The following is a 14,638-nucleotide window of genomic DNA, read 5'->3' on the forward strand; positions in this document are numbered from 1 at the left end:
AATTATATAGATTTTTCATTAAGATAAAAAGAATTATTAAAAGCTAATTTACCACAAAGTAGAAATTAGATGTGTTAGGTTTTTGCTCTTAATTGAAATTTATTGCATTCTGCAGTTACTTGTGATGTGGGTTATTGCAAAAGTTCATTAATGGTTATCTATTGTTCAGGGTATTTTTTTAAGGATCCTTGAACTTAGTCTGCCCTCTAAATTGATGCCTTTTTCTAATGTCTCTTAAAGTTTATTGCTGCACTCACTTATAATTATCCATTTCCTAGTATTTGCTAAAGTTGTTGCTGATCTTTTAAATCTCAATAAATTAATTCCAGTTTTCTTTAATTTCCGTCTCTCATAGTGACATAGTTCCTATTTCTTCCTATACCATATTTTATACTATTTGGAAACGCTGGCATTTCCTACAGACAAAACATTTTAATCTTTCTATATAAAGCTCCACTAACAAGCCTGTGGTTACATTGAGACTACATTGCAGCATTTCTACTCGGCTAGCCAATAATTCTTTGTATGCATTACTTACTTGAGTTTATAATAACCTCATATTTCTTGGTATTATTTTAGAGATCTGTGAACATAAATATTGGCAAAGAATATCATATCCAGGATTACTGGCCATGTTTTCTAATATCCCGTTTTTATTCTACTTATTCATAAGAACATTATAAGAGATTCGCCTATTTACTTTGTAGTAAATATTTAAAAGCATAAATTGTTGGCCTGCCTTGTGTTTAACCACAAAATTGTTCTTTGGCCATCATATTATTTCTTAATAAAAAGTAATGTGTTTTTTACTTATTTTTACAAATATTTTTGAGAAATTGGAGAGAAGAGAAATAAGTCTGTAACTAGCTTTACTTATCCTTTGTTTTCTCATTTACATCTACGATCCCACTTGAAGTTCATCTAGGAAGCGTTCCATCTCCTAGACAGCTGTTCAGAATATTATTAGGTAATGGCTGTAAAGTCTTCTTTTTTAATCAATTTGAATGTCCGAAAGTATTTTTACTTGAATTTTTTTATCGATTTTTCTTATTTCGTAACATTCGGACCGCACTGTTTAAGGAATTAATTGATTTTTTTATTAATTCTAAAAATTTTTCATGCACCATACATGTTAATTTCTCACCTGTTGTTCGATTGCGTTGCAATCGAACGTTTGCGCTATGATACCTTTGGAACGTTGAGGCCGAAGGAGATAGTAGCGCAAAAAGAACTAGTAGGGAAAGTCCTTGACCTCTTTAGGAGGGGAGGGTTCGCCTACTAGAACTAAGAAGGGACTGGCACAATAAGTCTTCTGTGGCTGCGGTGCCTTGGGGCATAGGTCCCGTCCCATCTACTATCTAATCTATCTAATCTAATCTATTATGAAATCCTGAATATTCTAGTTAAAATCAAGTAAATAAAAATAAAAAAAAACTTGCTGTAAGTTTATAAAAAAAAACAAAACGAAAAGCTAAGAAAAAGAATGAATCCGTTCCAAATTCTAAACTGCTAATTACAAGACCAACTTCAGTAGCTTTTACAAAGCATAGCTCTCAGACAGATGAACTCTGTAAATTGAAGATAAAAACAGAACTTAAGAGGCAGAAAGAAAAGAGACAGAATATTCTAGTAGAAATAAAGGACTGTAGTTTCTTTCAGGAGGAAAATCCAGAAAAAAGAAAAGTATTTCACAACTTTTCTTTCAAAAAAAAATCGTTGGAAAAGCGGCGATAAAAACTGATTAATTTTTTTTATTTTTATTTCTAAGTAAGTTATAACGAAATGTGAAAGAAGACAGATGGAGGATATTGGACCCTTAGTTGGATCACACTTTATTGTTTTTAAGTTTTATGCAACATTGATTCCGTTAAATGAGTTTTTTCTCAATATAATGTGGTCTTTTTTTTTTTTTTTAAACGAGAAAGTGAACTGTATTTTCTCTTTAGTTTACTTTCTCTTTCTAAGACTGTAAGAAATCAGCTATCTATCCAATTGCACATTCTTGAAATGAATTTTAAGATGTACAGTTCTATTTCAGCTACAACAAGATATTATTAATTATTTAATCTCTTGTTATTACAAGACAGAAGATCGGTGTGGCAGTGGATATGCTGGCCACAATTTTAGAATTAGTGGTCTTTATTTTGCGTTGGATGAACTAATCGTTGCTACAAAAACAAGTTTGGCCTTCATTCTATCTTGTAATGTTGCCTGAAATCGCTGAAGTCATTCACAGGCCTACGACGAGTTGTAGCTTCTCAAAAACTAAGGATTAAACTTGCTCTCCTTGCAAGAGCAGGCAAAGTGGTTTTATTAATTGGATACCAGCACACTGTGGAATTGCCAGGCAATGAGAAAGTAGAAATAGGCCTGGTAAGTATTGGGTGGAAGGTCAGGACCAAGCAGGTATCTTGAAAATTATCTATATCTTAGAAAATTATCTGTTTTGCTATTTAGAAAAACTTGTTTGAAGAATACTGCATTCTTGAATCACTGAAAAGTGTGGGCAGAGCTAAAATGGGACCACTGCTGAATTTGCTCCGAATGGCTGGGAGCGTCTTTTCGGCTTATGACTGGGCCACTTCAGCGCCAGCTCCACAGCATAAGAGTAACCGTGAGTGCTTTGTGTCCACTCGGCTGTGTAGAAGAAGAAATGACAGCAGAACATACCTTCGAATGAGCAACTCTTTTGAGGATCCTTTGAAAATAAAAATTTATTGAGGTGCAAGACGCAAAATAGATGAAATGAGTGCATTAACTTGCATTTTGTATAGAAAGGAAAAAAATTGAAAACAAATCTGCTGCCCAAAAATCCCATTAAGTTTTTTTGGGGGGAAACAGTACTATCGATTCGTTGAAGAATTTAAGATGAAGGAACAATCCCATTATAGGTTTTCAGTGTATTAGAACCCCAAATTTGAAGAAAAGATGGTTAATTATAAATGAGGGGGAATCAGAATGTGATTCAATCGCAACAAAAAGTAAATGCTCCTTAACAGAGACAATGCAATAATTCAAAAATTATTTGTGAGTTATTTTAACAATTTTGTTTTGCTTTCTTTATCTTGTTTTGCCGATATTCAAAAATATGAATTGGAAGAATGTGATAAGTAATAAAGACTAGGCAATACAAAAAACTAGCAAGTATTCACAAATTTTTTACATTCATGGAATCCATTGTTTCTATAAATAACGTGAGAACAGAAGGTATTTTGATGTACATTGTTAAATACTCGTATATATATTTTAAAAGATAGGTAATGGAATTTTAAAACTTCATCCTAACGTTCTGTTTCTGCAGAAATTGTTTTTTTTTTTTCCAACTACAATTAAATATTTTCTGAATTTTTAACCAACTCAGTTAATTTATATATAAAATATTCATTGCTGGAACGAGCATAAATAAGTTATGTGTACCTTTTAGCTGTATAAATTCTTAATTATCATGAATTTCAGTTCAATTTACTCATTAAATTTTTAACATTTTTAAATAATTGAGGTACCTTTAAAACTCAGGCGTTATTTAAAAATTAATGTAGTATAAATTTCACAATTTATTGTAACTGAATTTATATAAATTTGTCCCTTTCAGCATTGTATTTAGTTTAGCTTTAAAATTTTTGTTCAAGGAAATCATATTCTAGTGAGTTCGGCGCCTTTGAGTGGACAGTATTTCTGATCTATCTCAGGAGGATCAGCTGTAAGGCAGGGTTGTCTATTGAGCTCCACTTCTAAGGTGGTGTAATAATTAGAATAGTTGGAAATGGAAAAGTTTCTCTACGTGGAAGATCTTTTTCTGGTTAGAATTACCCATTGTTTCGTGCAGAGAAATCTCTGAAAACTTACGTGTCTAACGGAGGAATTGTGTATCAACCTAAATGAATCAAAGATGTTTGCTATATAGTAAATGATTAGCGACCTCAGAATTGATCTTTAATAAGTCCCATATCTTACGAACATTTAAGGTTTGTTCAATTTTTTAATTAAAAAGTAATAAAGAAATTCTCTTGATTTTTGTTTTTATTCAGAAATAGAAACTGCAGTTACTTTAAGGAAAGAAAGTAAGTACTGTAAATGCAGTTAATGTCAACTGTCTTTGAAATAGAAGTTAATGAGGTTATCACGTTTTGTAGAATAATAAGGAAATTTATTATACCACAAAGTGTATAATAATAATGTTTGATATTTCTCTCAAATGTAAAAGCCCTAATGAGTCAACGTTCCATGAAGGCCTTTAGGCTCTTCCAAACGGTTAGTTCTGTTTGGTGGTGGGTTTTGTGTCAGTGTCATGAAGTCATTATCACCCTTTTTGCTTTCTCCTTGTCGTTAGGCCAACTAATTTCCGTTCTTCTGCTAAATTAAGCACTAACGTGTTTGTTATACAAGTTAAGTCACAACGGAAAATAAATGGAATCTGTGCGTGCCTCTAAATATAAAAAAGGAAAAATCACATTTCATGTTTTGCTAATTTAAAAATATTGAAACGAAAATCTGCTTTTTATTTTTGGTTTATATTATTCTTTTCAGAACCTACGAAATTCACTAATATCGTTTGCCTAAGTTTTATTACGTACCTATGAATTTGATAGATTATATTGGAATAATTCATTAAAATTTATACCTATTTGCTATGTGTAATGTTTATATATCTTAAATATTTTGTAAAATAATTATTAAGGAGATCCTTTAAAGGATTATTTTAATTATTGCTGCTACCCCTTACAGTAAATAAAATTGTTTTAATTACCATTTAGACACTGTGGCAGTTAATGATATCTTTTTTTTTTACTTGTTACAGCAAGCTGGTGTACAACTACCAGGCGTACTTGGAGGCTGGAGATCTGATATACAGGGAAAACAGAGAGCTGATTCACCCAGACAAGATACCGACAGAGATGTTGTGGTTACTACCAGCTATGGAAAAGTACAAGGATTCTTGGTCAATCTTTACGATAATCCAATTCCAAAAACTGGATTCAGACCAAATTCAGGACAAGTAGAAAGGATACAAGCTAAAGTTTGCGTCTTTCTTGGGATACCTTACGCTTTGCCGCCAATCAATGAAGGGAGATTTAAGGTGAGGTTGGTTGGAATTGGGTTAAATTTATTAAAATTAATAGTTGCGAAGTCAGTCCATTGTGTACAAAATGTGGTATGTTACCAACAGCTTGCGAGAAGTTGTAATACAGTACCTAAGATTAGTTAGCCAAAAGTGTTATCAATAATTCACTTGATCAAAAATTGTAAATTATCTCAGTATTGAATAATATTCTAAAAAAATTGAAGCCAGAGGTATAATGATGACAGTCCAAGTAAACTTTAAAACAACTTATGCCAGTGTTGATAGCCTTGACAGCGAACGACTTGAACTTAGCAAAACTTCTCAAACTAACTTATTAACAGCGTTTTAGTCAACAGTATGACTGTTAAAGATTTTTATTATTAAACGAGTATAAGATACTGGGATCTGATTGATTAATGCAAAAGCCTCTCATTTACGTTTAAATTAGCGAGGGTTGAGAGGATTGTCTAATGTGACACAATCATTTAAACGTCATTTACCATTAACTAGATTTAATAAATTAAGTACTTACTACGTAGCTCTTGGCTTCCTTAACAATTCGACAGACATCTCTATTAGCTGTATTTGCTTTCCATCTCGATACTCAAAGTCCTTCTCAACATCCTCAAGCCAACGTCTTCGCGGTTGGCCAACTCTCTTCTTCATACCAATGACGGTACCACGCAGCAGTCTGCTCGGCATCCTGTCTTCTGGCATTCTTTCAATGTGCCCTAACCATTCCAATCGTCGAACCTTGATGAAACGGACCACATTCTCATCCCCATACAGAGAGTATAAATTTCACAGTTCTTTCTGAGTCTCCATGTGCGAGAAGTAGTGTCGAAAACTGGACCATAAACCCTCCTTAAGATCTTTCGTTCAAAAACATTGAGACTATTTATGATGGCAGATGTAAACGTCCATGTTTCAGCACTTAAATTAAGTAAATTATTGAAATGTTTCAATTTGAGTTTAAAGAAATTCGTTGAAGCATTTTTGAACTCTGTAAAAACTTCATAGCTTTTTCATTCTATTTTATCGAATCTTTTAGACTTTTTATTTTTTTGTTTTGAGATTAAGATTATAAAAAGTAAATGCACAGCAGCCGCAAGATCTATTGTCAGGCTCCATTAACGGATTGTTCTATGAAGTGCACAATGTATAAAAATAATTCAGGATTTTGTGTGAATGGGTGGCTAGAGTTCGCCTCCTTGACAGTCCAAGGCAGAGGATGAGTTAGACTGAGATCTCACCTTTGCTTCAAGTTCCTTAAAAAAAAAAAATGATTAATGATTTAGTATCTGATGCACACTAAGAAATTTTAAATAGTGGGTTTTCTTTATCAGATAATTAGTAAACTTTGAGTTAGTACCATGGTTTACAGACTTAGGGTTACCTTTGTGCTAAGAGTGGTCAGATAATTAAGAAGTTTTTTATTTTTAGATTTTTTAGATGAGTGTTGCTTACTTATTCTTTTCTGTTCCGATGTTTGCTGGGTATAGGTATTGTCGCTCATCTTTCTTTATGTGCTAATTTCAGCACGGATCAGTGACTAAATAATAAGGGAGATTGCTACGAGAGAGATGGCTAACGTCAGTGCCGAAACGATTAGCTCACAGATAAAGATGAGTTTTCAAGACTTGCGAATATATATATCTCAAAATATAATTAAAAGTTATTTAAAAGTTTTCTGATACTTGCTTTTTAACTTTTTCACTTCAGTAAAAAAAACTTTGTCACCATTAACCACGTTTACTTGGTTTCTTCTTTTTTTGGTAAAAGCTTTTTGAAGGTCAAATCATCAGTCTTGAACTTTTTTCTCTAAAACTTTTCTAGATGACTTTGTGTACTTTGCAGTTGATTTGCTCTGGCTTCCACTAAAAAACCTCCCACCACGGTTCCACCGTTCTAAGCAGACCAATTTTCTACTCCAGTTCGACGTTCATCGTTTGAATTCAAAAATTGGGTCTTATCTTTGGCCTTCCAATGTTTCTCTTGTCTTTCCTTCTTGCAGAACAGCTATCTCTTGGGCATTTCACTCATCAAACTTAATTACTCGTATTCGCCCTTATTTTTAAACTCATAAATACGCCTTGCTATCTACCAGAACGTGTTTGTTGATTTCTTTTGAGGAATCGTTATTGGGGTCAACCAACAAACCTAGAACCTAGTCCACCCTTTTGTAATTATTAATCATTTTATCTGGAGATTTATTGAACAAAAAAGAGCATCCTACGAATATATTCAATCCAAATCATTAAACTTTTCATGTCCCCAATAGAATAATGTTAAATGAACATAACTTTTGAAGCTCAGGTGGCTACAAAAACGTAAGTTTCTTGGTGATGTCTGCAGTAAAATAAAAAAATAGCATTAATGCAGGAGAGGTCACATTTTAAGGTGCAGTACTTACACTGATTAAATGTGAGGCTGCAGTCGGCTGAATCAATTGCCTAATTAAAGTTATAAGTGAGGTTAATTGCCTGAATAAGGAGCAGTTTATATTTTGTCTTTTGTAGATAGTAAATAACTTTAAAAGGAGAGGAAAATTTACATCCATTGTTCTGTGTGGGATAAATCTTAACCAGAATGTTATCTGTATTTGCGCTAAAAGTAAATCACCAATGTTTTGGTGTGTCTAAATTAACTAGAATTTGTTTTCTTATTTCTATTGTGAGACTTATAACACAATGCATGAAGATGTATGTGTAATTCTGTGCTATATTTTGTACGCCTAAACTCAGTTTTATATAATTATTTCGGAATATTACTCTGTTATAATTCAGTAAGTTTTCAGAAATGAAAGAGGAACATTTAAGGTTTTTTCTCCCTTATCGGCCAAGAATACTTTTATTCTTCTAATTGAACGCGAAATCGACAAAAGAAATGACCAAGATAATTCTAACTTGAAGAGCTGTATCAGAGATTTTGTAGTCATCGTATGATTTCAGGATGTTATTCATTTTCAAAATAAACCCTGTGAATCGTAGATTTGTTTTTTTTCAAATAATCGAGGAAAAAAACCCACATGAGCTGCTTCTAACTGTTCTCAACTAACGACCTTGTAAAATAGAAGGGAATTCATGATCATAAATGGGTACTACGAAATTATGTTTTAGCCAATCGGATTTCTGTTTTCAGGCTGTGAGTTCAGGAAAGATTGATTTCATTTAGGGTGCGTTCCACTAAACGCTCACAACGATCAAAATATACCTTCAGCCGTTCCATTTGACGACCACGGTCGTTGTGGTCGTGGCAAAAACGTCACTAATGACGTCATTATTTTCGCTCACGCGTAGCTCACAACGCCCCACCTTCAGAGATGGGTCGAAGTGGTCGTTCAGAAATTTGGCGCAATTTTTTAAAGCAAACATGGTGAGCGAAAAAATTATATCAGGTAAATGAAAGTATTATATTATCTCATGTAAATTTTTCTCGAAAGTTTAAAAAAAATAATAAAATGAAAGATTACTTATCCCTTTACATACTAAATCACCGAATAACGAATTAACACTTTGATAGTTAATAATACGTGGCTTAAGTTTTCGCTTTTCACTATTACGATTTTGTAAAATTGCATTCCACTCTTCATCGGAACTAGATGAAGAACTTTCTAAAGCATTATAACGTTGCATTAATAAATATCCTACTGTTGCCACAAAATACATTTTAATTTTATTTAAACTTAAATTTTATAAATACTTCACGAAAATGTAATATAAAAATTGAATTAACATATATGTATATTTTTAATATAAGTCAACTTTACCAATAATTAATAAAGTTTATTATAACTGCTTATAAACGGGGTTAAAATTAAAAAACAACCTCTTCAAGCTTCTGACTTATTTTTGAGGTCGCCATTTGTAATGTTAACATGAACGGTTAAAACGCCCCACAGACCATTCCACTTGGGTTTTCGACAGTAACAACTCGCAAGCAAGTGTAACGGGCAAAACCGCGGTCGTGAGCGTGATCGTTGTGAGCGCTTAGTGGAACGCACCCTTAGTTGACCTTGCTTTTTTGTCACCGGTGCCTCCAATGCAACATATATTCCAAAACGTTTCACCAATTCCACAACATTGTTGAAGAGAATCGAGAAACTAATGCCCAAATCAATGGTCATCAACGTCTTCATCGTTGGTTAAGTGCCTTAAGAACTTTGTCCTTATCCTGGACGAGCTTACTTCTTCTCCAGCCAGTCTTCTCTTCCTAAATGCTACCTCTATCTCCAAAGGATACCTTCTACCAAGCTCAGCTCAATATTTACATGAAAGCTTAAAATTAATGTTCGTACCACGTGTGTTCGTGTGATCAGACGCGAAGGTTTCAAGCAAATCCATTAAATAGAACAGCTATTTATCTATTTTTATTTAATTTTTTTTTTTCAGATTTCTAAGAAAGAAGTACATTTACCTGCAGTAGTTCACCAATAATTTATTATTAAAATAGTAATTTTTTTTTTTTTTTTGGCGCATCAACAGCTGAGGTTATTAGCGCCCGGAGCTTTTTCCAGTGCACTGCCGGCCTCCGGACAGTGTTCTCTCGTTACAGACAACACTGTCCATCACCGGACAGTGAGCTGTAAGAAGCTCCTAGGAAGAGAAAATCTAAGGGTCAGCTGCTGGATTCGAACCCGGGACCTCCGCGTGGGAGTTATTGTTTTTAATTTTATTCCAAGTAGACTGCATATTCCAAGTGCATTACATAAACAGTCCCGTGAACAGTTGGCCGCTCCAATAAAGTAAGTCAGTAAAAGTAAAGTAAAGTAATTGCCTATTTTTTCAGGCGGGCTTTACGTCTAACTATCAATTAGGTGTCGTGAACAGAGGCGACTAGCAAACATACTTTACTGTAAATTTCTTTTTTTAACCATTAAATAAAATCCAAGGCCTAAGACCAGGAATCGAACCCAGTACCACAATGCATATTAGCTTTGCAGGTCTCGCCTCTAACCGCTCGGCTACCATGGCGCCACCAATAAGGAGGCATTTTGTTAGGTAAACTCCTAATTCTAACCGAGAACAAATTGAAATTATTTCCATTAAACTCAACTTTCTTTTATAAACTTATTCAGTGGACTCCTCTAATTTTAGTTTATCTCACTGGTGCTTAAAATTGACTGAAAAGTTAGATGTACACAGATAACGGTGACGTATTTGGTTTTAAACTTCGGAGCATGATAATATGTAGATAGATTCAGTTTTGTTCTTTCCTTTAATCTTAAATTACATCGGACGTGAATTATTTAAAGGAGCAGTCCTCTTAATATTTGAAATTTTTAATTAATTCCCAAACAGCTTATTTATCTATCTTTGAACGCACCTAAACATCCGTTCTTCAATTAATCAGAAATAAGTATCTATTTATACGAAAGGCTAGCCACTTTTATCTTGCCCTATTTCAACAGCTAACATCTTTCAAAACCTCGAACATTAAAGTATCTTTGGGCCATATACATTTACAAAGTATCTGACGTCACTTCAATGAATGGGTTCTTTTATTTTTTTTTTATGTAGATAAAAAGGAATTTTAATTAGTTTTTTACTGTGAAATTATAATTAATTTTTATTAATAACTTTTTAAAATTTGTTATCATTAAGAGAGGTTGAATTTTCAGCTGTACTCTGTAAGGAATATCTAGTCTTTTCTCAGAATATGAGTTATACATCAAACTTAAATGCAGTTCGAGTAATAAATTGCTAGACGAATTTCATCTTGGATGTTGGCTCTAGAGTCAATGTAGTTTTCTTTTTCTTTTTGAATTTTTCAAGATTTTAAAAAAGGCGGTGACTATTCACCAAGAAAGCAAATGGTCATTTTCAAAAGGCTTACCTATCACTCTAATAGAAATTTCGCTTTCAGAGAATTGTTGCTTTCTTGTTATTGTATTGGGTTGATTTATTGTTTGTATTGTTATTGTTGTGTATAGTTAATTTAGAGGCACATTCTCTAGGGAATGAAATTTAGTTCTTGCTGGAAAATTGTTGCATTGCTTTAATTTTTTAAAAAAACTAAAAGATATTTTAATTGAATCTGTTATCTATTCTTTACTCACTTTAGTTTTGATGGAAAAGTTAAAATTAAAAAAACTACTAACATCTTTTCTTTCTTCATGGAAACTTGATAAGAAATTTTCACACCATTTCTCCTCTCCGCAAATTCTTACATATTTCCACCAGGAAATTGAAAAATAGTATTCTTATGGGTAATACTCAGAGGTGTCCGTAACTGTATAACTATAGGAGAGATACCCCGTCTACACTCATATTGTATTTAGAAACATTTAATGCCCAGAAGAGTGTTTACTGCTAGAATTTCGATGTAATACATTACTTGACATAAATCTTAATTTGTAATCTTGAATAAAGTACTAAAAACCTTCCATTTTAGGGTTACTATTGAGGGTTTCAACTTTATTAATATTCTTTTTATTTACAGCCTCCAAGGCCCCATCCAGGATGGCAGGTGGTCCAGGCAGTAGATTTTGGTCCTGCGTGCCCACAACCTAACAAATACACCGGAGCCACAAAAGGAGTCAGAGATGTACATGAAGATTGTCTTTATTTAAATGTGTATACACCAAAAGTGAGTATAATTTCTATTATTATTATTATAATAGAAAGCAATTATCTAAATGTAACTATATTTTGCTTAATTTCTTCTCTTTTTAAATTAAAGATAAATAGAAAAACTGCTAGATAATTTAAAATGGAAATTTATTACTAAATGAGATGAATAATGAATAAAAGTAAGAGATCCTAATTTATTTAAGACAAACAAACTGTAGTTTCTAAAGGAGTTAAAAACAGGTTATAACAACAACATCAACACCAGTTCTTATTCATTATTATTGTGAAATTTATACTAAACTTACTCACAAAAATACTACTCCTTCTTTAATTCATGCCCTTGCATTTTTTTTTTGTCTTATTCATATAAGTTTAAACAGACTGCAGTTTTTTATTCGCATATTAATTATGTTTTGTATTTTTTATTTAAATAATTTGTTTGCACATCTTTTTTAAAGAAGGTACTGAAATTTTGAAAGTTTTAAAGAGTAAATTTAAACTGATAATTGCTATCATTTGCTTCTAAAGCTTGCATACCCATATCCAGCTTCACTTGATAAGCTTAACCTCAGGCACAAAGAAAATTCGGTACCGAATTCCATTTTTCGAAACAAAATCCTCTACTTAAATAAGAGCAATTCGAAACGTTTCATATTCAATAAATACATATAGCTGTTGCAATTTAAACTTCTTATTGCAATTATAATACTACACAGTTAGATTTGTTAGTATAAGGTCCCCAGTATCGGTGTAGGAGAGCATCTTCAATTTAGTAGATAATGAAACTAGGTCTTTTAAGTTATACTTTTCTCGTGGCGATAAGACGTTGACGTAGACTCAGTAGAGTGCATGGGCGATTGTTTGTCCCATTTTATTGTATATTGTAAGCAAGTTTTCTTAATACTCATTTTTGAAAGGAGATGAGAATTTACCTTTTTGAAGATGCGCAAGCTGAGATCAACTTTTGTTGCACTCGATACACCTAATAAATCTGTCTAGTGTTAGTATAATTTCTGAAATTAAGAATTCAAAAAAGCAGCGATTTTTTACTTTATTCACAAAAGAACAAAATAAGCAGAAATTAAAATATACGATTAATATGTTTATTAATAACAACGCTGGGCGATAAGGCGTGTACCTACCAAAAGTGGCCAAATGTTGACATTAAATTGGCGAGATAAAAACGCTAAAATAGACGCTGCTTCCAACTTCAATCAGGCCTGATATATCAGTTGTTTAGTTTATATTAAATGTGTTCATTTGCCAGTTAGTTACCACGCTATTACTATCCCTATTTAGCATACGTCTTATTCAAATTTTGACTTTATTATTTCTAGCATTAACTAGATAAACAAAAAAGCACAAAGCTCTAATGAAATATTCAGAAAGAAATTTACTTACCATTTTGTGTTGCGGAGAGCTGAGAAATAGAGCAAATACTAAAAGAATAAAGTTTAGCTGTGTCGTGAGAAGCTCGGATATTGTCTAGATAATTCTAAAACAAAAAGGCTATTTTATATAAGGATATTATTATACTCACAGTAAATTAGTTCATTTTGTTGAAATATAGTTTTCATTTCAATTGATTTAGGTTAAACGAGAGGAATTTCTAAGCGCCTATAAAACTTTACAAGGCCTTGTTAAGTTCAATGCCCTCTTTTAATAACATTCCTGAATTTCTGTATATTATAATTAACAAAGCTAAACCATCTAGAGAGAAGTATTTCGTCCTTTTAGTTTTAATTTGTTTTTAATTTACAAAAACAAATCTCTTCTTCTCTATTTTTTGTTGTGACTTAAAAAAATAGTATAACAATTTTATGAAAATTAACCAATCAACAATTTTAGACGAGAAGAAATGTGAACCGAATTTGTAAAAATAACGCATGTGGCTGAAGATTAAGAAAACAAATTCTTTTTCAAAATAAAAATTATTAAGATATCTTTGCCTTAAAATTTATATATTTTCATTAACTAAGATTTTTGTTTGTTTATCGTACAAAAATGTTATCAGTTATATTTAAATAATGTCTCATATAAATTGCTTTTTCTTGATTCAGAACTTATTATTATTTTTTGTTTATCCACGTTAACAGCTGTTATGAATTGTAATTTCTTTTCCATTTTCTTCTTCTTTTTTTTTCAGACTGAATCAGGATTAGCCCAATTATATCCAGTTATGATTTATATTCATGGAGGAGATTTTATACATGGTTCTTCAAATAGTTTTCCTGGTCACGTAATGACTGCATTTTACGATGTAGTTATAGTTACCATCAATTATAGACTTGGAGCACTTGGTAAGTTGTAATAAGTATTTAGAGGTGAAGCGCAATCAAGTGCAAACCTAGCTACTGGGATCAGAGCTATCGTAATCTTTAGCCCAAGTTAACCTTTTTTTAAGTTTTTCATTAAATTTGTTTTTTAGGTTATTTTTTCCTTTTTGTAAACATATCCCAGTAGGAAAGTTTAAAATCAATCAAAAACTGAGTAAAAATTTAAATATATAACTATTTAAATTACACCATAAAATCAAACAATCATGAATGAAAACATGATTGGTAATCAGCTAATGATTACACATTTTTTAAATTCTAGACTATTTTGAATGATTTACAGGTAATATTTCATTGTATAGGTTTTCTCAGCACTGCTGATCCAAATTCTCCTGGTAATTACGGAATACTGGATATGGCGATGGCTATTAGATGGGTTTTTGAAAATATTAAATATTTCAATGGCGATAGAGATTCAATTACACTCTTCGGGCCAGATGCAGGCGCTGCAGCTGCAGGGCTTCTTATGGTTAATCCAAGAACTAGAAATATGATTCATCGTGTAATTGCCCAGGTATATATATATTTTTTTCTTATTGTTATTTATTTATTATTTATTGTTTCCTCCGCATCGACAGCTTGGTCATTAGCGCCTGTGTTATTATTATTACTTTGCATAATATGTTATAGGTTTGTTCAGGTTTACAATTTTTTATTTTTCCTTCATG

The 14,638-nt window shown here is 32.2% G+C and overlaps 1 protein-coding gene across 3 annotated transcripts in view; it reads left to right on the forward strand.

The window, feature by feature from the left end:
- The window catches only part of Gli (carboxyl ester lipase-like protein Gli), a 33,450-nt gene that overhangs the window by 12,714 nt on the left and 6,098 nt on the right, over window positions 1–14,638 (forward strand). For all 3 annotated transcript variants that reach the window (XM_074136584.1, XM_074136585.1, XM_074136583.1), the window contains exons 2-5: window positions 4,799–5,077; window positions 11,504–11,650; window positions 13,781–13,934; window positions 14,273–14,484. In XM_074136584.1, coding sequence (XP_073992685.1) covers window positions 4,799–5,077; window positions 11,504–11,650; window positions 13,781–13,934; window positions 14,273–14,484 — 792 coding nt within the window. The remainder of the gene's footprint in view (window positions 1–4,798; window positions 5,078–11,503; window positions 11,651–13,780; window positions 13,935–14,272; window positions 14,485–14,638) is intronic.

This window comes from Rhodnius prolixus, unplaced genomic scaffold (assembly GCF_049639745.1).
Source record: "Rhodnius prolixus isolate KJV_2025 unplaced genomic scaffold, Rpr scaffold_5, whole genome shotgun sequence".
NCBI lineage: Eukaryota > Metazoa > Arthropoda > Insecta > Hemiptera > Reduviidae > Rhodnius > Rhodnius prolixus.